Source organism: Clupea harengus, chromosome 2 (genome assembly GCF_900700415.2).
Source record: "Clupea harengus chromosome 2, Ch_v2.0.2, whole genome shotgun sequence".
Classification (NCBI taxonomy): domain Eukaryota; kingdom Metazoa; phylum Chordata; class Actinopteri; order Clupeiformes; family Clupeidae; genus Clupea; species Clupea harengus.
In genome coordinates this window covers 25,023,260-25,046,444 of record NC_045153.1, presented here as the reverse complement: position 1 = coordinate 25,046,444, position 23,185 = coordinate 25,023,260, and the positions used below count along the sequence as shown (strand labels likewise).

The 23,185-nt window shown below is 47.7% G+C and overlaps 2 protein-coding genes across 6 annotated transcripts in view; one reads left to right on the top strand and one right to left on the bottom strand.

The window, feature by feature from the left end:
* The window catches only part of LOC105908032 (plakophilin-4), a 90,042-nt gene extending 86,025 nt beyond the window's left edge, over positions 1-4,017 (bottom strand). For 2 of the 5 annotated variants that reach the window (XM_031558120.2, XM_031558124.2), the window contains exon 1: positions 3,897-4,016. The gene's annotated coding sequence lies outside the window, so the exon portion shown is untranslated. Of the gene's footprint in view, positions 1-1,770; positions 1,938-3,896 lie in introns of all 5 variants that reach the window. The other 3 variants (XM_031558121.2, XM_031558118.2, XM_031558122.2) reach the window with 3 other exon arrangements.
* Positions 1-23,185, top strand: part of LOC105907949 (coiled-coil domain-containing protein 148) — a 30,093-nt gene that overhangs the window by 2,703 nt on the left and 4,205 nt on the right. Inside the window, exons 4-12 of the mRNA XM_012836354.2 lie at positions 2,560-2,663; positions 3,412-3,518; positions 4,633-4,778; positions 7,223-7,318; positions 7,506-7,687; positions 8,549-8,687; positions 13,754-13,960; positions 21,676-21,816; positions 23,069-23,185. The exon at positions 23,069-23,185 is cut by the window's right edge and continues 2 nt beyond it. Coding sequence (XP_012691808.2) covers positions 2,560-2,663; positions 3,412-3,518; positions 4,633-4,778; positions 7,223-7,318; positions 7,506-7,687; positions 8,549-8,687; positions 13,754-13,960; positions 21,676-21,816; positions 23,069-23,185 — 1,239 coding nt within the window. The remainder of the gene's footprint in view (positions 1-2,559; positions 2,664-3,411; positions 3,519-4,632; positions 4,779-7,222; positions 7,319-7,505; positions 7,688-8,548; positions 8,688-13,753; positions 13,961-21,675; positions 21,817-23,068) is intronic.

The following is a 23,185-nucleotide window of genomic DNA, read 5'->3' as shown; positions in this document are numbered from 1 at the left end:
GGACCTGCCCTATTATATAACAAGAACAAGAACCCTTATGCAACACATGGGGTTTCTCTCAAAAAAATTCAAATTTGGACTAAACCAAAGAAGCAGTACACTGACTCTCCATATTCATAAATTGAGTAGCACACCAGCCATAAAAAGCTGTTTGAAGTTCATAGTTTCCCATCCCCCCAGCATCCTGCCTCTTTGAAAAGTTAACCCTGAGGGCAGTGGGGATTATGCTTGTCGACCTGCAGTGTTTTAATTGGTAAACGGTGACGGCGGTGCTTTGCTCTCTCATTATGACTCGCCCATAGCGCGCTCCAATTCAGCTCCCTGCATGGCCCAGATAAGGCAGCCTGTGTTTGCATATGCCTGCCCCGCTGAAAGGCAGGCTTTTCTGTGCGCTTCCCCCGCCGGTGAAAGCAGAGGGAGAGAGAATAAATGGCCGCGAGATGCCTCGGGAGATGATCAGATCCGCTCTCGAGTAAGAGTGGGAGGGTCCTCGATACGCAGTCTTTTAAATCTCCCACAGGAGAGGAATCCTGATAAGATCCAAGAGGTCAGCACGCTGGAAATGAGGAATTCTCCATTCTGTGAAAAAGCCTGTGTACTGTGTGTGTGTGTGTGTGTGTGTGTGTGTGTGTGTGTATTTGCTGCTGCATGTGTGTGTAAACTCCCTTCTTTCAGGATGGGATAGAGGATACTGAAAAGGAGAAGATAAAAGAAAGAAAAGGTTCATATCTCCAGTTTATATCTCCCAGGTTTCCCCAAAGGGAAAAATGGGTAATGACATTGACAAACTGTGGTATTCTGTTTACTTTTGAGAGCATTGCTCCATGCGTAATCTCTTACATAGTAGATTTTCCTCTGTTTTGAGGTGAGAAAAGGGAGGTTTTAGTAGTCTGGGCCATGCTGGTGTGACCTGAATTACTTAAATAAAATGACAGCAAATCACACTGAGACTCAATACATCTATATCGTTTTTTTGTGTGGGTGCTTTGTCATGTACCAGGTTAATAGCCACATTAATAGCCTGGTATTGGCATGCTGAAATTATGGGTTATGATTTTTAGACAGCGAGTCTTTGTCCCATTATTATGTCTGCGCCATTCTAATATAAAATCATTGCATATTTCTCCTAAAATGGTTCTGTGCACAATACCAGCGTCGAGTAGAGGGATGGCACAAGAGCTTTTTATTTGCTCCAGGCGGATTCCTCATCGTATAATTGGGGCACTGTTTCAAAGAGAGATGTGTACAATTATCTGAGCCAGTGACCTGTGCAGACACAATCTGATTAAAGGCACGGATGGGCTGTATCCAGAGAGCTGTGTAAAGCGCTAAGCCATTCTGACTTTACAAGATGATCTAAAAGTCTAAGCCAGAAAGATCGTAATACTTTTTTTTCCCTGCTACTGAACAACTATAACTGTTTTCCCCATGATCTGTTTTGCTATTCTAATTTAGAGAGTATGTTTTCTTCTCAGGTGGTTGATGACACCATGATGAAAAGGCTCACTTCTCACAGACTAAAAAACACTTGTTTCTATCCATGCTCTGACTGACTCACTGGCAAAACCTGACTCACTTTTCTTGCCCTCTGGTCACGAAAAAAACAATACAAAGATGAAGTTCTCATTCGCAGCAGTGGCCCCATTCAGGTCCAGCTTTGAAGGTTGCCTAAATACCTCCCTGCAGTGCTACACACAAAAATGATTTATGGAAATGGCAGCCCTTGGAGTACCTCTTTTCACCCCAGAAACACAAATGATGAGTTCCTACCACTTGCACTCGTGCACAGGGAGGGCTCAGTGGCAACATCTGAGACGTGCTGCTGGGCCACACAAACAGATCTTTATCAGGCAGCAAAACATCTGCGAACATGACATCACTCCGAAGACTGGCTCCTCCTCTGTTTCTCTTTTGCTCCTTTTATCAGCCTCCTGTCTCTGTAATGGTGTGTGCAACAGTAGGGAAGAAGAATATTTTCTCTTAAACATGCACCGTCAGACAGAAAGGAATAAAGAGCCCTTCTGAAAGCTATCTGCAACTGAAAGTGTTGGGGAATGCATTTGGATTTTCCCCATGGACTTCCCACTACTGTCAGCACTTAGCTAGAGGTGGCTGCAGTCTTCCATATTGCTTTTTAAGGAAATAGAATTATCCTTCTTGCTTCATCTAAAGACTAAAGTCTGTGTTTGTAATGTTGAGGTTGTTCTGGACCCATGTTACATGGTCGTGTGATCTCTTCAACAGTGCATATTTAATTACTAAACTAAGATTAAGCTAAGCTAAGCTACAACGCAACAGAGCAAATTGCTCACTATACTATTTCAAGTCACATGGGGAAGTTCAACTGCATAAGCCTCAGCACACTTGGCACACTGTGTTAGTCACACCACACAGAAGCACTAAGAAACCTATTACCGTCCCATGGGTTTTGGGGGTAAATTGGCCTTTTAAACAATAAAATTTGAGTACAATTGAGTTGTCTTCAGCTCCTTGAAAGCAGCCCGCCTTTTTGGTGAATATAATAAATAGTCAGGCTGTTCTGGGTTGTTTTTCTTGCAGGTGAGGAGGACTCAGCAGGCGGCCAAGGAGAGCAGAGAGGGCAGCTTGCTCCGCCAGCACAGACCGGTGTGGGCCAGAGAGTACCAGAGACTGGCCAGAGCACTGTGAGAACTCACCACCACCACCACCATTCACCTGTTCAAACCCTTCTCTCCATCCTTGGCCCCTAAAAAACTTAATGCCAAGGGATATTGGAAGACAAACAAGCCAAACCAATGTGAATGATCGATGGGGTGTGACTCCTTATTACATCTCTTGCTTAGGGAGACAGTGAAGGAAGCATGTCCAGAGCAGTAGAGACAGATATGAGTGTGTGGGTATAGGAGGAGAGAGTGGAGGTGGAGGTGAACCATGGAGGGGAAAGATGGGAGAGAGGTGGTATAAAGGTTGGAGAGAAAGATACAGAGAGGGGGAGCCAGGTAGCTATAGGGCCATAATGCTGAACATTTCTGCAGCATTTTGGTTTGCAGTGCTCTCCCACAGTGATGAAGCAAAGCCATCAGACTTGTGTCCCGCTGGTGTTATGTGTTGTGAAGTGAGAAGGGCAGAGCTAGCTCTGGGGTAATGACTATGTCTGAGGCAGCCAAGGTTAATGGTGTACACATGCGTGGGATCCGGTAATGAAAAGGCACCGAAGACAGCAGAGCAAGTGGATGCAGCCAAAGTCAACCAGCACCTTCATTACAACGATGATATAACCACGATACATTTTTTTTTTTTTTTTAAATTTGCATACCACTTCGTGTCTCCAAGTGAGCGGAGCAAAACCATGGTGCCTCGGAGTTAGTTTAAGGCAGTGGAGTGGTTCCCAAACATGTCATGGCAGGTAGTTTGTGTTTTTGTTACTTTCAGAGAGAAGGCAGAATTAGAGCTTCAGAATTTTCTGGAACAGCGGGGACGACAGGACGGTGGAGACGGCGGACATGACGGAGGCGTGATTGCTGAGATGTTGGGTGAAAGTACGTCTGAGGGTTCTCCATTGTCTCAGGAGTGCTAATCAGTGTCCCATGTCAACTGCTGTGAGAGCGCCCTCACTGCCCACACATGAAAACTGTTTAATAAGATCTAACAGAACTCCTCACGCTGATTAGCACCACATGCACAGAATACACAGATTCGTCAAAAGTTTGAAGCACCATATTGTGCATCCGGTCACAGGTTGAATCGTGAGCCTTGTAGGAGATACAATGAAGCCGCATTGCTCATTATAATGAAAACGTAACACGTTAGCGTCCTGCCTGTACAGTGATGCTGTTGCCTAGGCGTGGGTGTCTGCAGACATTTGTGGAGTTTGGTGGCGAAGTTATTTTGCTGTGTGATTAAAATGTGTAACTTACCGGTAGGCTAATTTCTGAAGTGGCATAGAAGGGACACTCTCTCACAAACTTTCTTGTACAGCTTTGATATTTATTTTACGAATTATCACAGAACTTATATTTCGCCTCATCCATTATGTTTTTTGTAGGTCTTCAGTCAAACACAGCTCGCGCTTCTTGCATATTTTTCAGATCAAAGCTCCCGCCAGGAAATGAGGCAGAGACCATTAGGAAATCAAATAAAGGGGGGCCAGGCCTTAGAGTGCAGTATTGTTAATTGAATGCCGTTTAATACCATTCTGTGGGTTCGAAATGTAATTTAAATACATTTAAGTACATTTTAGAATGTAATTGATTGGCTTCGGAAATGTGTAGATGTATTTGATTTCTTAATTGACTTACGTTGTTAGTGTTGTGGTCCACGGGGAGGAGCTAGCCTCCTCCCAGATGGGACCATATTCAAAAAAGGCTATACCTTGATCAGGTAGGGTGCTGGACAGGCAAATGCATTCCAATGGCAGTGAATGTAGCCAGGGATTCAGCAGCTAATTGAGTAAAAGAACATGGAAGAAAAATCTACCTCCACGTTTTTGCAACTTAAAAAAAAAAGGAAAGAAAACAATTAGACAGAATATCTGCTGTCAATGTCCGCTCTGACTGCTAGGATTTGATGTTTCTTCACTAATGCATTAAATATTTGCATGAGAGAGGGGTGATCATGTTGATGCGCTCTCTCTCTCTTTCTGTGCCCAAACAGAGTTGCTCTTGCAGGCAGACAGGGGTTCATTTCAGTTGGCCACTGTGGACCCGGTGCTGCAGCTCAGAGAGGACCTTCAGTACCGCCTGGACAGAATACATGTGACAGCCCCCCAGCACAATGAGTGGGAGCAAATCCTCCAGCAGGTAACAGTCCTCTCCCCTGGGTCAGAAACATCCCCCATTACAGGCCTCTCTCTCCCCCATTACAGAGCCAGCCAGGTCTGCCACAGAGGAGAGCCACAAACCTCCCAATTACTGTCTACCTGAGGGAGTTGCTGCAGTATGGATGTTTCTTTAAGCAAGCAGATCTGGGCTGTACACCCACAATAAAAAGCTGATAGATATCCAACACAATGCTATCCACAGTGATATAAATCAAAGGGTTCTGCCTCAGCCCCCCATGAGCTGCAGTGTTCACAGAGTGTTCATAGCTTTGTTGGTCTGGTGTGTGTTGCCATCCTCTTCAGCAGAGGAGGCTCATAAAAATGGCCTGCTTCTCTGGCTCCCTGAGGCTTTTTCCGTGTGGAGGAGAGAGGAGGAGAAAATGGCTGGGAAGATTAGGTGAGAAGCAGGAGGCCGGATGCAGCTGAAAGTGGGCCACGCTGGGGGCTGAGTGGCTCGGCTGCCAGCCGCTTGGTCCTCTCCTGCATGAGTCAAGCTCTGGATGGCCTCCATCGCTCCCCTCTGCCACGCTTTCATCAGGGCTTCAGTCAGCCCCCGGCCCTCTCAGAGGCACTCCACCTGGGATAAGGGCCGCCACCAACCGCCCTCCTGCCCAGCCCAGCCACCCCATCCCCAGGCGGCCTGTGGCTCCACTCAGTGACTTCAGGACGCCCCCAGTCAGGAGAAATGGTGGCCTGTCCTTTCCTTTTTTCACCGTGCCAGAAGAGTCGTTCTGAAAATGGGCTGAAGCAAAATTGCTCTGTGCTACTTTTGAGAAGCCGTTGGAAGAGGTTGGATGAGTTAACAGTTGGCGGCACATTACAGATTCAAAGTCAGAGAGAGCTTAGATAAAGGGAGACAAGATAATAGCCAAATTCATCTCATCTCATCTCATCTCATATCTTGCTCTCTCTCTCTCTCTCTCTCTCTCTCTCTCTCTCTCTCTTTCTTCTCTCTCTCTCTCTCTTTCTTCTCTCTCTCTCTCTCTCTCCTCCCTCTTCTTTTACTACCCTGTCATTTTCTGTTGGAGGATACGTATGAATTCATTTTAGAGGCTCTGAAAACATTTTAAAATAGCTCTGTATTTTTATCTGGGTGAAAATAATGTGGCCATGGCACTCTGGAAGGTACTTCCAGATCACCATACTGTACTTAGACAGTTATTACTCACAGTCAGTCCAATGACTGTCCTTAATAATCGTGTCAGTATTTCAGGGCAAATGCTGGGGAAATGGCTTCTCCAGGAGCCCCTGGATGTGAGAGAACTCACTGCTCAGTCCTCTTAAAAGTCATTGCTCGCATTTTACTTTAGGCTGCAGAAAACCAATCGCTCTCTTTTAACCACTGATATCTTAACCATTTGCCGTCAAGGTCGGACTCTCTGGCTCCATGGGTTTGTGAGTCGCTCTTAAGCGGAAAGATTAGTGAGTGCTGGCTGCATCTGTCACACTGCTGTCTCCTATGTGATATGTTTTAAAGGCAATGTCCTTGAGAGGAGTGCGTAACCGTTTCGGAGTTGCGTATGTCTGCCCTTTTTTTAATAAATGGCTGTTTTCCCTAGAGTGGCGTGAATAAAAAAAGGCCAGCACTACCTTTTTGTATGTATGAGAGAGAGAGAGAGAGAGAGACAGTGAGAGAAAAAGAGTGTGTAAGAGAGAGAGAGAGAGAAGGACAGAGAATGAGTCAGGGAGAGAAAGAGAGAGACTGCAGATAACCTGCCATCAGTGAAATGCACTGATTATAGATCTCTTTCGGTACGCACCAAGCGTGTGATGAGAATAGAAGTGAGCACGTGGGGAAGGGCACCAGCCTTCGGTGCCTGGAATCTTTCTAAAAGGAACTTGCTAAGAAATAAATATCCTTTCAAAGGCATTCCCCCTGAAAAAAAGCCTAATTTGACAAAAGCCAGAGGACGGACTGATCCAAATAACATGAGGGACGTTTTGAAGTGTTTGAAAAAATGACATTAATTGGAAAATAAGCTTGAGGGGGGAAAAGAGAGGTTTAAGATAACATGGCTGAGGAATATGTTATCTCCGTGTACATTTGCTAGACTTCTAGTTTCATTTTTCTTTGATTTAAAAAAAACATGATCAGATATTGGCAAGAAATAGGAATACTGAAGGGGATCAGAGAGGAAGAGAGAGGGAGAGAAAGAAGGCAAGAGAGGGAGAGAGAGAGAACGAAAGAGAGGAAGGAAGGGAAGGTGGGTGAAGAGGTTGTTCACAGAAGAACAGCCTTAATAGAAACATGGCAGTGGGTTTTTGAAGTGTTTCATGTCTGACCTTAAAAGGGGATCTCAGCTGTGGGCCGACCCTTAAGGCCTGAACGAGCGAGCGAGCGAATGAGTCACCCTCTCACCCTCTCTCCCTGCCTCCTCTCTCTTTCTCCCGTCCTCCCTCTCTCTCTCTCTCCCTCTCGCTCAGGTGTGCTTTGTGAAGGAACAGCAGGAGGCTGTGGAGGATAAGCTCCAAACTGAATCCCTGGCTCTGGAGCAGGACCTGGCTTCTCTAGGCATCGAGGTGGGCATGCAGATCAAAGCGAGGCAGGGAGAGAAGTTCTCCCCGCTCCTCTGTCTCTCCCACTCTCTCCCTACCTCTCTCGCTCCAACGCTGACGGGTGAGGGAGGAGGGTGACATGTCGTGTCGGCGGAAAGGGTTTCTAATACGTTCTGTCACGCGTTTCTCCCATGTTCTCAATGCTACTCAGGAGGCACATGGCGAGGGCTCAGACGGCACGGCTAATCTCCAGGAGGTCTCAGAGGAGATCCTGTCTTCCGAATGTCCCTACCCGGAGCTGAGCGCCTTCCTGATCCACGCGTTCCACGCGCTGTCACAGAAATACCAGGAGAGACTGCGGAGCGTGGAGCAAAGGCTGGAGGGCTTGGACAGGTACAAATAGGATTGTGGAACGCCGGGAAGGATGAGGGCGCACTAGGAAGAGTGATGGGCACACGTGCAGGCGGGCAGGCGGGCAGGCGTGCAGGCGGGCAGGCACACTTTTATGTTTTGCGACTTTGATGGTTTGATAGTCACCTCAGACGCCACACAGCGTCTCTATCACTCGCTGTGTTTTGCCCCTCTCCTTTGAAAATGCCAATTAAAATGGGTTTAGCTTTTGAAAACAGGGGACCAGATAGTGCTATTGGAAAGATTATGAGATGTGCACACACACACGCACACACACACACACACACACACACACACACATAGAGAGATAGATGTGTATGAACAGGAGGGGAAATGGCACACTCAGCGTGGTGCCTCTAGCCCAGGCTCCGGGTCTCTGTGAGCAGGTAGAGTGAGCCCCATCAGGGGGCTGATTGCATCGATACATGCGAGCTGAGCCAGGCATTAATATTCACCCCAGCCCACACTGGATAAGGCAAGGCAATTAGTACTGTAAATGCTGGGAAGGGAGAAAAATATGTCAGCACCGTCAGAATATTAAGGAACACTGGTTTGAACACACACACACACACACACACACACAGACAGACACACATACACACACACACATGCCATATACTTTAGTCTTCTCAATGCTAGAAGTGAGATAGTCAGGCGTTTGTGAATTGATCACTCAGGGTGTTATATAGAGCGTGTGCTGGTATGCTGTACCCGAGTGCTGGCATGGTGTGAATGAAGCTGGAGCTCTCTTTTCCCCCATCTCCCACCTCCCCTATCTCTCTCTCTCTCTCTCTCTCTCTCTCTCTCTCTCTCTCTCTCTCTCTTTCTCTCTGTCTTTGCCAGGCACTGTGGCTGGCCACCAGAGGAGCACCTCCGCTTCCAGCTGACCGTGGGCCAGTACTCTCCTGAGCTGAGGAACCACCGCCACCTCTACATGGACATCCTGCAGAGGCTCTACCCCGACATGCCCAGACAAGAGCTGGTCAGTGCAGCCGCACAGCTCTCTTCCCATCTGATTGTAAACACACACACAAACACACATAAGCCGCATTTCCACTATCGGGCCAAATCTGGGTGAGCTAGTGCGTACCAAGGCCAGTTGCGTTTCCGGTTCCGTCTGTCACTTCGGGGCTTGATCATGTCTCTTTGGGCATCCCCGGAGCATATGGCCAGGGGGTTTTGGCCCAAGATTAGCCTTGGCAGGGCTAACTGGTGCTTAAGGCGGTATCAAGGTGAAAGGCAGTGTTAGCGTAGTCAGGTAAGAGAGGTTCAGTCCCAAAAGAATAAAACTAGTCGAAAAATCTACACACTACCAAATAACCTTAACAGGTAATAAAAAGTGGAGAATCGTTGTAGCTGGTCAGCACAAGAAATCATGTCTCAGTTTATTATTTGAGCTAATGAAAAAGTGCAACAGTTAGTTTGATCAAGTAGGGGGGACTATACAACCAACACGATATTGTAATACTTTTGATAGGTGTCTGTTCTGACCCTGAGAGAATTTGAGTTGCACGACTACCAGGGTACACATCAACTACAACGTATAAGTGAATTTGCCCTGGCTGTGTTACAAACATGAACACAATATGAATGGATGTATAATTAACATTAAATTACTGCATGATTGTTGAAGTTAAGTTATTGCAATGAATGATTAGCATGCCATTCGAGCCATGGTGTGCTTTAAACATAGGCTAATATTAACTTCACTTATGTAAACAATTGAGTCTAGCTTGCTATCTAACGTGAACTATGCCTATGAGCTAGGTCTTCAAAGTACCTGTGAAACGAATTGCTAAACTATTTCATTACATAAGGAATTAAGGAATAGAGGAGTCTGCAGAGTCTGTTTACCTTATGAAGTATATGTTGTATTTAAGTGTAAACTGTACATTCTACAAAGCAAAGATCAGCAACAACAAGCAGCCACTTCATTTTCCATTACATTCTTAACTTTTGTCAACTTATCCTGCTGTAGGTCCAGACTTTACCACTTTATATACTTGAACTTGAACTTGAACACTAGCCTGTGGTCATGTGATTCTCCTGTGTGTGTGTCTGCAGCTGGTCAGTGGTGTGGTGTATAGGGGAAGTTGGCTGAATGATGTGCTCAGCAGGCTGTGGGATGTGCAGTGTCACATTGCTCTCTCTCCCCTCTCTACCACCACCATCACTTTTTCACTCCCCCATAACCCCCACCTCCCCCCCCCCACACACACACACTCACACACACTCCCACCACCCCTTACCGCATCCACCTCCCACAGTGACCATGGCAACCGCCTCTTGCTCTGAGATCTGTCGTCCCTATCAGTTCCAGCTAGGTGCTGCACTCGTGGCCAAATGAACCCAGAGAGCCAGAGGCGAGCATCCACCTCACTCTCCACCACCACTGCCATTTCCTAATCTATCACACTCCCCTAGAGACGGTTGGTGAGAGCAGGAGGGGGATTGAAAGGTGGAAATTGGAGGTGTGGTAGGTGGTAATTTTCTCATAACACAGACAATATGGATTTATTGTTTACAATGATGCATATGAAGGGAGAAATTTCACATGAAGATTCACCCGCATTTTTAATTAGATAAGGAAACAGTCTAAACAGGAAACTGACACAGAGACCGCCACAATAAATAATAGAATAACAGTCTCGCTTTGACCTTGCAGGTGTCAGTTCTACCCCTATCAGAGAGACATGGAGGACACAGAAACTTTTCAGTTTGAACCTACTTCTAATTATGAGACACATAATGAATATAAGATACATACGAATATATAAGTAACAAGACTAATGTAATGTACATACAAAAATAATGATTCTGATTCACAAGTCTTTCAACTGTGACAGTTTAGACAGCGTCGGGGGGGGGGGGGGCACGAAGGAAAAGGAGAGGGAGAGGAGGACACAGAACAGAGAGGTTCGAGAATAAATGAGAGAGATTGAAGAGAGAGGGTAGGAGAGAGGGAGAGAGAGAAGGAAGGCTGCTTGAGAAGAGATAGAGTAGACCTTTAAGTTATCATTTAATTAGCTTGTGCTAATACATCAGCCTTAGCTGGAATGCAGGCACCCACAGTGCGTCAGCATGTGTATGTGAGGAGTGAGAGGGGGTCGGGAGAGTTACCCTGCGCAGAGCTCTGACAGCAAAAAAAAAAAGCCCACAATTAGCATTCACAGCCATCCATCAACCACCATTAACCACCATAAGCGCACGGCAAAACCCACATCTCAGCGTGTTCCGTGGCGGGCGAGTGTGGCATCATCCGTCTGCCCTGGTAGACACACGGAGCGGAGCAAGTCTCTGCTGGTCTCCGCCAGTCTCTCCCGTTCCACAGATGTGGATGCTGTGTGTGCATGTGACTGGGAAACGCCTGAATCCCCCCCGACACACACACACACAGCACAGCATGTCCCTACAGTATATGTGGCTGTCGCAGAGGCTGATCACCAACATGTGCATCTCAGAAGTCACGTGTGTGTGTGCATGTGTGGGTTCTACGAGTAGTGAACTACATCTGACCTGAGGCAGAGTTCTTCTTCCGACTCAGACGCCCCGGGGCTTTTCAACAGCAGTTGCGAGCCTCTTATTACTGTAACTATCCAGTTGGTTTAATAGGGCTTGCTATTTGGAGTTAGATTGTTACAAAATGTATGACTGGTGTTTGTGCCACGGGGCAATACAGACCTTGTCTGACTGACCACATTCTGTGGAAATTGTGGTTGTTTTTTTGTTCACTGAATATAACACCTGGCTCGGGAAAGCTTGGCTTCCAAGATGCAGAGCGAGTGTAAAAAATACTGTGTATTGCTGTTGACAAAGCACAAGTCAGTAGATGATCCTCGAAGGAACAAGAAGAGATTTTATCATGCATGCATACATGCACAACCAATCAGTCTGACAGTCAACGCTTTTGAAATTACTTAGAAAGTCTTCACTGATTGTAGCATTTGACTCGCTCTCCTTCTTTCTTTTTTTCTCTATCTGTGTGTTTGTGTGTATTTGACACAAATCTGTGTGTGCGTGTGTATTTGTGAGAAGACGACACAGGTTTAGTGAGGGCCGGTGGTTTCATTCTCAGCACTGTGAAACCCCAGAGTCACACCATAAAGCTGTCATTGCCCTCATTTTTAAGCTTTCCTGCTTTCTTAAGAGTAGGGTTTAGCACATCATTGGATGACATTTTCTCAGCAGTGTCTGGGCAACAGATTAACATTTTTCAATTAAATCTTTATTGTTTTCTTCCTGCGGTGGAATGAAATTACTATAATATAATAACTTACGCAGTTGAAATATAAACAAAACCAAATAGAAGTGAAAGAGTCACTTTTTTAGGGCCTTTTGTGAAGTGAATTGTGAAATGAATCACTCACCTAATCTTTAGTGAAATGGCATTGAGATAACTATTGGCATTGTGTGTGTGTGTGTGTGTGTGTGTGTGTGTGTGTGTGTGTGTGTGTGTGTGTGTGTGCGTGTGTGTGTGTGACAAGATGGTGTGTCAAGATTGTTATCTCTGTGGGCAGACAAAGCATTTGAAGCCCATTTAAGTTTGAGTGCAGCAACCTTGGCTCTGCCATAACAATTCTCTGCCAAATGTGTCAATAGCTGCTGGGAAGCTGCATTTGAACACAGTCAAACTACAGCCAGTGATGAGCCTCTTTAGTATTGTCCCTCGTTCTGACACACCATACCAGAGCTGCAGTGTCATTCTCTCGGCCCATGGAGTGGCTATTGTATGGGGGTGTGTAGCGCCCCCTGGTGATTGGCGGGAGGCTGCTGCTCTCCTATGACAGTGAGGAGATGTTAGAGTCCCGGTTGCTGCCAATAAAGGAGTTGCCTATAAAGTTGGGATGTGGAGTCCCTGCTGTTGCCTGTGAAGCTGTAAGAGAAAAGAGCCCCCTGATGTCTGTGCTTGCCCTGAATGGTGTGAATGGATGGCGGTTAATCTCTGTTTGGTCTGGTTTCATTCTCCCGTCGATGTCCACAGCCCACCTCCTCCTGCACTGCCCACCTCCTCCTGCACTGCCCACCTCCTCCTGCACAGCCTCTGATGGGGTCTGTAGAGCTGCAAGAGTGTCTATGGAGAGAACAGACACACAGAACATATAAAGAACACTCCCAAAACACACACACACATATATTTATACAGTTTCTTTCGCATATACTCACACAAGCACACAAATAAACACATAATCTCCCTAAAGGCATCCACACACCCTCCTTTATCTAGTCGTGCCCATAGTAAAGCTTTCATGGAGAGAGAGAGGGAGGGAGACTGAAGATGGAGTGATAGAGTGAGAGAGAGAGAGGAGAAAGAGAGAGAGCGCTGGGAGTCTGTATTGATAAATCATTCTGGAGCTCTTGAAGCTGTACATTAATAAGCACGAAGCACTCTGATGACTGAAGCATGTCTGCTGCCGGGCGGAATGCCGAGCTCCATCGGCTCTTTTGTGAAGCAGACAGGCAGTCTAATGCCCTAACGCAGCTTCGGTTAGCCTGACATTAGCCCTCGCGATGAACGCGGCTCACCTCGGCTCTGCCAATGTAACCGTGTGGAGAATCCTGCCTGCCACAATGATGAATGGCTGCCGCTCGCCCACGTGCCAAAATACGAAGGGCTTCAGTGAGGGGAAACATTCCCATGAACATCAGCTCCACATTACTCCCGTGGTGATTGTGTGCTCCCACAGGTGAAATGGTAGAGCCTGGGGCAAGCAACACTACATTTCCAGAGAAACACAGCGTGTTGGCTTGTCTTCATAGGAAAAGGAGCATTCACAGGAGTATCTCCTCCACACACACGCACTCCAGGAACATCTTAAGAGCTTTATGATAGTCTCCAAGTCCACAGGACCCTTTGGGATGCAGTCAATGTTTGTTGTAACCTATATGCACATGTTCACTGCCAATAAGCCCCTAGGGCCCTTGCCTAGGAATTAATCTCAGGGTTGTGTAGGTGTTTTTTCCGGCCCCTAGGTAGGTCAGAGTTATTGTGTGTTATTGTGTGAGTTGTGCTGAGTTGTGCTGATTTGTGCGTTCATGTGTTTGTTGTAGAACCAGCACGAGCGGAGCTGGGACTGGTACCGCTTCACGCTGGCCCAGAGGAAGGCTGTGGTCCAGGGCTGGCAGCGCGACCGGGCCGAGCTCCTGCTGAAGGCCCAGGTGACGCTGGAGGAGGCCCGGCAGCAGCACCAGCAGCAGTGCGCCCTGCAGGACGACCGCAGACACCAGGAGCACATATGCGGCCAGCTCAGGGACAAGGTACCGTCACCTAAACATCTACCCCAACCAGCTCAGGGACAAGGTACCGTCACCTAAACATCTACCCCAACCAGCTCAGGGACAAGGTACCGTCACCTAAACATCTACACCAACCAGCTCAGGGACAAGGTACCGTCACCTAAACATCTACCCCAACCAGCTCAGGGACAAGGTACCGTCACCTAAACATCTACCCCAACCAGCTCAGGGACAAGGTACCGTCACCTAAACATCTACCCCAACCAGCTCAGGGACAAGGTACCGTCACCTAAACATCTACCCCAACCAGCTCAGGGACAAGGTACCGACACCTAAACATCTACCCCAACCAGACTGAAATGACTCTTACCCTAAGCCTGGGTGCAGGTAGAATAACCCAGCCCAGACAAAAAAAGATTCATCTGCTTCAGACCTACACTCTGTCAGTCTTAGAGAGAAGATGTATATAGGAAACCTTATCATAACCCCAGCCATTGTACTCTCCACTGTAAACACGTTGAACCCTGCTCACAAGCGAGGAGCTGTTATTACTTCACCACTGAGTCAGACCCCAAGCCCAATTTCAGCTACGAGGCCAAACACAGATTGTGCGAGGTATGGACTTGCGTAAGGATTACTGTTGCTGTTTTGTACTTTTTGTGTGGTTTGGGACCATAGTAGTAAAATTTTAGTGTTGAATAGAAGCACTGAGTCAGAGACTCTCCTGTTTTGTAATAAACAGCAGATGTTGTTATCCTTTCATTTGGCTGACGTGACAATTTGGAATTTAGTGTGTTTTGTAGAACTGCTTTGGGTTTTTAGCTATCATTATCTAGAACTTATTAGCTGGCAAACACTGAAGCTGTTTGGGGGGAAAAAAGGAAGAAAGAAGGAAATCTGACAGGCAATGAGTCATTGAATACCGACACCTCATGAACCACAAAGCCGATTGCACCGAGCCCACTTGTTTGTTCCTGCCAGTCTCCACCAATGTGCGATCATTAAGCTCACTCTACCTCTCTTCCCACACTCGTCCTTATTTACTTAAAGCCACGAGTCAGGGGGGTTAACATACTGCATATGCATCTGAATCAACTCCGACGCCATAGTTTGTCAGCAGATGGTATTTAAAACAGATGAACGTCAGAGATCCAGACTGAGCACAATTGTTTACAACAGCTTACCTAACCTCCTCCAGAAGCTTTTCAACAACATTAGCGACGGACACACCCCTCTTTCCTCCCAGGCTCTGTCAGCATACCTATTGTTTATTGCTTCTCAGACCACACCAAATTGAATTAGCAGTCTTGAGTGAGTTATTGATGCCCTGAGCATCCCTATAGCTCCGGAGGGGGAGTGAGGCTTGGGGCATTTGCTTGCAGGAGAGCGCGTGCGTCTATCCGTCCTTCCCAGACAGATCTGCAGCGACGTTCCAGGCTCTTTTTATCGCTCCAGTGCAGCGGCCCGTTCCCGAGGAGAAGATGGATTTCACTGCCATCCTGTCCGCCCGCGAGAAAAGCTTTGTCTCCCCAGCTGCCGTGCCATCTCTCGTTCTCTTTCTCTGCCCATCTCTCTCGCTCTCTCGCTCTCTCATCTTCTCTCTCTCTCTCAGTCTTTATCTCTTTCTCTCTCACGGCAAATCTCATTCTCTCTCTCTTTCTGTCTTCAATCGCCGTGCTTAATGGACAATCATTTCCCCATTCATTACTGAATCAGCAGAAGGGCCTTAGAAACACTTGACTCTGAATTTTCTGTCAAATATCTTTTAACTATGAGTGAGTCTGCTTTGATAAAGAGATAGGCCTTCATCAGCCCATTTTTTCTGCCTATTCTATGCTGATACTTGGTCATAGTAGGCAGGTGGTGTTTAGGATAACAGCCTTCCCACAGCAAGTGATGTGTTATGGAGCCAGGGAGAGAGAGGGAGAGAGAGAGGGTTGCCAGAGAAAGACCAATGAATTAGGAGTGGTAGAGCAGAAATAGAGAGAAGAGAAGAAAGGAGAAAATAAAAAGAGGGAGAGGCAAGAAAAAGGCAAAGGAAAGAATTCTGCACAGGGGAGTGCAAGAGAAAGCGAGGAAATGGATGGAAATAATTCATCCCAACAGTGGAAAGGGCGACAGATGGCAACAGAGGTGGAGAGACTTCAGAAGGAGACAAACACGAGTCTCAAAGGGACAGTGATCTGAGATGAGAGGAGAGATGGAGGGAGAGAGAGAGAGAGAGAGAGAGAGAGAGAGAGAGAGGGAGAGAGGGAGGGATGTGAAGCAGAGCTGTCCCCTGAGCCCTTGGCTGTGGCCCCTGCAGAGGGGCCTCTCCAGCAGGGCCGTGTCAGAGGAGGAGAAGAAGAGCGATGGCCTCATTAGGGGACGGGGCAGCTCGCCATGTGCTCTGTGTTCCGTGGCCCCTGAGCCTCTGGGCCCCCCTACACCATTACAGAGTGCAGAAGGTGGAGCAGCTGGCTAAACGCTTCTCTTTCAGGGTCGAGTTTACCTTCCTCACGCTGATGGGCAGAGCACCCCCACGGCACCACCTCATCACACACACACACACACGCAAACACACACATGCACTCACACACATATGCATACACATAAACACACACACACACACACACACACACACAAACACACACCGGCACTCACACACATACACACATACATACATACATACATACATACATGTATACACACACAGACATCAGATGTTTCTTTGTATATACATATGCAAAGATTCACACACATACACATATACATATATACAATAATTTACACATGAATGAAACATGTGTACATTCATGTGAGTCTTTCAGTGTACATTCACATGTACACGTACACAAGTGTGTGCACACACACACACACACACACACACACACACACACACACACACACACACACACACTACTGATCTATCCATTCCTCAGGCCTCTGCAGTGAACGTTAACAGGGGGAGGAGAGGCCATTTATGCTCATTTCTGAGAGCAAGCTGTGATGGCTTGGGGACTAAAGACTCGTTAGGCGGTGTTCGATTTACTGCTGTGGAAATATGCGCTCGTGAATCCAGATGCATAATTGCGGCGGCTCAGTGAAGGGTACGGACCTTGTCACCCTGCGACCTGCATTTGTGCCGCTGTGAGTTATGTGCGATTAGGCCGCTGTGCTCGAAGAAGGCCACAATCAGGCTTTGCTATATCAGAGAGAGAGAGGGGAGAAGACAGAATGTACTCTTTTATCTCGCAGGCAGCCATGGCAAAGAGGGTGCGAGGGAACATCTGCTGCCAGCTGAACTTCGAAAGCCCTGCTTTCCCAGAAACCAGCCCCCCCCCCCCCACACACACACACACACACATATACACAGACCCAAACACACACATAGACACATATGCTTGCATAAGCTTATGCACGCACTGCCACACGTACACTGGTACGCTCATATAAGCATAAACACAGCCACACAAACACACAGCCACACACACACACACACACACACACACACACACACACACACACACACACACACACACTAACACAGCCCTAGTGATGCAGCCCCGGGTTTTCACCTGTGCATAAACTCTTAAAACCCTTAAACTCCTTATCAGGACCCCCCCCCCCCCTCACACACACACACACATACACTTACACACACTTCATTCCTCTTCTCTCCAGGGGCTTCTTGCTCCTCATCTCCCTCACCTCCAGCTGAGGAGAGCAGCCTGGGGAGAGAGAGCAGGGCCTACTGGGTGGGTGGGGAGTTCCTACCTTAGCTTGCCTTATGCCACAGCCGCCGTGTTTGACTAAGCGTACACTCTCGGCCTGTCACCTCATTTAGTCGATGTTGTCATTTCACCATACGCAATTGGCTCCCTAACCCCCGGAGACCATGATACAGTATTACCATGGTTACGAGGGATTCACTATTTTGTTCTCCCTTCCACATTCATTTCACTCCTCCTCTTAGTGCAGCTGGATGTGTTTTTTTTCTTTTTCTCTTCTTCTTCTCCTTCTTCTTCTCTGCCAGGCGTTTGATGAGCGATTGTGCTTCGGAAAATCAGCAAATGAGCCATTTAGATTATGCGTGGGACTGAAGATCAATCACTCAGAGCAGATGCTGAAAGAGAGGGTGAGAGGGAGAGGGAGAGGGAGAGGGAGAGGGAGAGAGATGGAGGGAGAGGGAGAGAGATAGAGGGAGGGAAGGTGGGATGACATGTTTCTCCTCTGAGATGCAGGTTCCCTGTCTTTAAACTACTGATAGCACCTGGCACACAAAATTATTCTCACAGTTCTATTATGAAACTTTCATCCCTGCATCTGCATGGAAACCAGATGGAACAGGTTCCGGCGAAGCCAGTGGGCAGCTTTTGGCCAACCTATGATTATTCAAAGTGGGAGAGAGCTTATGAATACATACAAACGCACTCACACACTCCCCTCCCCCCAAAGCCTGATGGACAAGAGCCGGGCTTAAAGGCTAATGTGTGGGCCACACAGCGCGGTGGCACTGCCAGCTCCATTGGATTAACTACTCATCTGGATGCCACTGATCTTCTGTGCACAGCCTCATCGCCATCACAGGAAAGGTGTTGAAGGATGGAGCCCCTCCAACTAAAAGGTGTTCTCTGCCAAGAGAACACAGAGCCTCCTTTCCCACAACGGGCCTGCGGAACCCATCAAAGGAGCGCCGGGGTTCTGCGCGCCTGTTGCAGAAAAGAAAAGGGTTTTCCCCCTACAATGGCGACACTGGGCTACAGTGTGCAGTGCCTATAGGCCAGCAGTCAATGGAGGCTGATAACCCGCTGCATATCCATTGAAATGCATTGTCCCGGAGCAGGACGGATGGAGGGAGGGTGGTTGCAGAGAAACTATAGACTTCTTCTCTCCCTTTTTCATTTTGTCCTGAGCATGCCTAATCAGTTCTGGGCGAGCCTGTGTGTATGTGTGTGTGTGTGTCTGTGCGTCTGTGTGTGTGTGTGTGTGTGTGTGTGTGTGTGTGTGTGTGTGTGTACACATCTGTGACTGTGTGTGTGCACTGAAAAGGAACCCATTAAAAGCCTTTATGGACCCCCCAGCCAGCTCAGTACAGTGGCAGCCAGCAGAACAATGCAACAGCACATTAGAGCAAAGGCGTCTGAGAGCTTTAGCAAGCGATTATGAAATGGCAGCTTCTCTTTTGTGTGCTGGCATTTTACAGACACACGTCTCATTAAACCTCCATTGGAATGCTTGATGTCTGCAAAAATAAATTAAATAAATGAAATCTGGAGAATCTGAGGTGCGTTTCATTCCCCTTAAAGTAGACTTGTGAGTCTTTCAGACAAACCAGGAGGATATTTTTGTTTGGATTTGTGGTACTGGAAGCGTGTGAGATATAGTAAACATGTTTGGAGTTCAGTCAAGTCACAGTAAATAGTCAGGGATGGGCTGAAACCCCTGAAAGCTCTTATGGGGAGCAGTACACAGTGTAGGACTGGACTGTGTGTGGACACAAACTGGCCCAGGTGATAAGTCTGAAAGATTCAAAATTCAATCTTTTTCTCACCGCTGCTGGTGGCTGTTTGCAGAAAGTCAGATGCAGGCAGAAAAAGGGCAGTGCTGGCAAAAAGAGAGTGTTTGTTTTCTCTCTCTCCGCTTTCTTTCCTGGTTCCCACCATTCTGCTCCGAGTTATCTTATCTGGGCCAGTGTGGCCTTTGATTGATGGTGCAATTATGGGAGATAGTTATTGGGGGTGTTTAAAACTGTGTGTGTGTGTTTGTGTGTGTTTGTGTGTGTGTGTGTGTGTGTGTGTGTGTGTGTGTGTGTGTGTGTGTGTGTGTGTGTGTGTGTGTGTGTGTGTGTGTGTGTGTGCATTTGTGGTGTTTTTGTGTTTTTGTCTTTTCAGATCTCTCTCAGGTGTGTGTGTGTGTGTGTTTTGTACACTCTCAGCCTGGACAATTACATAACAGGAAAACCATCTGTGAAAATGGACCTGGAGTTTGAGCTATAGTATCCACTAAACTAGTATTGATCAAAAGTGACTTTTTATTTTGAAGTTGGTTTCATTCAAAGCAGTCGAGCGTTTTCCCACTGCCGAGACAACCCAGCCCCTCTCAGAGCCTCCTGCAGCAGCCACTCAGAGTGCCAAACAGACATTCAAATTACATACTGCTATAATTTGGAATTTGTCATGAAATTCTTTGGAGACATTCTGATCTTGACGGTTTAAATGTGGGTATTGCATTTGCATAGTGCAGCTCTATGCTTCACTTGATGTTCACCGTGTGAGTGAGTTGCTATTCCCTCACGTTCTCTGCGGTAAGAAAGCCAATCTGTTCTGCGAGACGCTGGTGTGCGAGATGCAAGCGTCTTCAAATCCTGCATCAGAGGATGTGGAACACACTGTGCCGCCTGCTCCCTCTGCACCTCCATCAAGGGGGGGGAGTGCCGGTGCTCCTGCAGACTGTGCCACCTCCAAAGGCTCTCACCATCAAAGAGGGAGGGAAGCCATTTTATTTGGCCGTAAAAAAGTCTAAACTCATTTGTCTGATCCTGCCAGTTTAAACCGTGGCGGCGGCAATGTGACGTCTTATTCTGGAGAGTTCCCCGCTCTCTCAAACCGTACCGCTACTCTTCAGCTGAGCTCCCAGCTCCAGGATCAACCTATTTTTATGTCGCAATTAAAAGGAAAATGCTATTAGATGTTCACTGCCGAGGTGGCAGTGGCAACGAGCCGCAGTGAAAGGGCATGTCACCCCCGCTCAGAGCCACTCGTGGAAAAACCGGTTGTGAGTCTCCAAGTGCTCCTTGCTAATTACAGGGAATTTTTTTTTTGCTGTCAGAACACAAACTAATGGCTCGAGTTAATTCATGTTACACTCGCAGAAAGTCACGATCTTAAGTTGGTGTTTTTTGAATATGCACCAAGACACGTAATCTCTCACACTCACAAGCTCACAAAGCAGGCTGGTATCAAAAAAAGGAAACAGAGGTGGGGAAAGTTCAGATCAGGGAATCGAGAGTAATTGCCGTGTTCTCTCTCATCTGCTTGCTCAGTCCGCCTCTTCGGCTCATTAATCCTGACCTCTGGAGTTACAAGTTGTACGGCTAATAAGCCATTCCACACAAGACGCCAGGGAGCACCTCCTTTGTGTTTGTCTCAGAACCCGGCCTGTCCATCTGTGAAGCGCGGTAAACAACACAAAAACCAAACGAAACAGCAGCAGACCTCGCCGGCGTCACGAACAGGAGAGCCCCAGAGAGCGACAGTGCCAGTCCCGCTGACCTCCCCCTCCAGACGCAAAGGTGTTCATAAGCTCTTTTACGAACAAGTGAAGCAGGGGGTGTTTATTCCCCCCAGCCTGGGCTGATTGGATTGACGGGGCGGAGAATGCTCATGTGTGATGGGCTGAGTTAATGCGTGCCTGTGCTCTGGGAGAGGGGTTTGGATGTGGGTTTGGGACGGAGGGAGGGAGGGAGGGAGGCTCGGCCCTGTGGCAGGATGGGCTGGGCTGGGCTGAAGGATCTGTAAATCTGTCTGCCTGTTTGGAATGCAACACTTGAGCGCTCAGCAGGCGCCTGGGAGCCCCGAGCTGAACAGGCCTGTCAGTCAGTGCTGGTGGAACGAGACCGTCTCGCTGGTTGGGTGGAGAGTTTTGTAAGTGTGTGTGTGTCGGCATGCGTAAGTGTGCTGGCCCTCATTAGAGACAAGTGTGAAAAAACATGGATCTGTGTGTGTGTGTGTGTGTGTGTGTGTGTGTGTGTTAAGCTTCAGCAGTGGCGTGCCCATCAGGAGGAGGTGGCTCAGCTGGAGGCAGCCATAGCAGAGAGGAGGCGGGAGGAGGAGGAGGAGAGGATGAAGAGGGAGCAGGAGAGAGAGCTTGCCAAGAGGACACGGCAGAAGGAGCAGGTATCTTTACTTCCTTTTTTTTTCTCTCTCTCTTATTCTCCCTCTTCTCTGCCTGTGTTGAATAAGTCGTGTGTGGAGGAGGAGGGGACCGAGCGACACAGAACAACAGCAGTGGGATGAGAGGAGAAGTTCCCCGTGTGTGCCCGCCATCATTAGCGTGATAAATGCATCAGTGGGCAGGAAGAGGCGGGAGCGTGCAGGTTCCTCAACCACCTGTGTTTGTGTTGGATGTGTGTGTGTGTGTGTGTGTGTGTGTGTGTGTGTGTGTGTGTGTGTGTGTGTGTGTGTGTTTGTGTGTGTCTTTATGAGAGAGAGAGCGTGTGTGGGAGTGCCTGAAGTGTGGGAGGTAAGTGTGTGTGTGGGGAGGAGGGGGTGGGGGCGGTAGTCCTGACCCCCTCTGTTCCTCTTTGCTGATTTCCGTAATGAAGTCCCCACGGAGAGCCTTCCAGTGGGCGCCCCCACTGAGTCTGGGAAAGCACTGATTAATGATGCCGTTCAGGTGCAAATGGATTACATACACTTCTGCCTGGTCATCGCGCAGACATAATGAAGCATTATCTAATTTTTCTCCCAAAACAGATTTGTGTTCCTGCCGCTGATAGAATCAATAGGACATGACGAGCGTGGGAGAGTCGCCACGGCTACTCCTTGCCCCCACCCTCTCATCACACCCCTTCCCATGAAAGTCTTCCGTCATATTTTTAATGTCATCTCCTGTTTTTCTTCCAGTATGTCCAAAATCATTGAATTCCTTTCTCAACGATGCCAAGCGGTGACGGGCAGTCCCATAGTCACCAATTGATGTACATTGTGATGATGATTCAGCAAAAAAAATGTGCAGATCTTTGTTGCACACTGTGCTTGCCTTTCTCCAAAAGCCCAAAGACCAACTCCAGTGTTGTTCTGAGACTCCAGTGAGCCACCAGTGTGACAATAGTTTAAAGACAGAAAAGACAATCTGAGCAGAATTGATTATTTCTGCTTGAAAGTGCTCGCATCAACAGACATCACTCCACATCTCTCTGCCATTTTCTCTTTTACTCATCTCTCCTAACAAAAGGGAAAACAACAAAGGAACATGAAGTATGCTCTATCTTGAAATGATGAGATACACACACACACACACGCGCACACACACACACACACACACACACACACACACACACACACAAACACACACGCTTTCAACAAAGCAGACATAAATGTGCACACAAATTGGACAACTTGGTCCTTGTCATGCTCCGTCTCTCAGGTGAAGCAGTTCTACTCCGAGCTGAGCAGGAGGAGAGAGGATATGCAGCGGAGGGATGAGGAGAGGCTGCGGGAGCTGAGGAGCGTGATGGAGGAGCAGGCCAGGAGTGACAAGGAG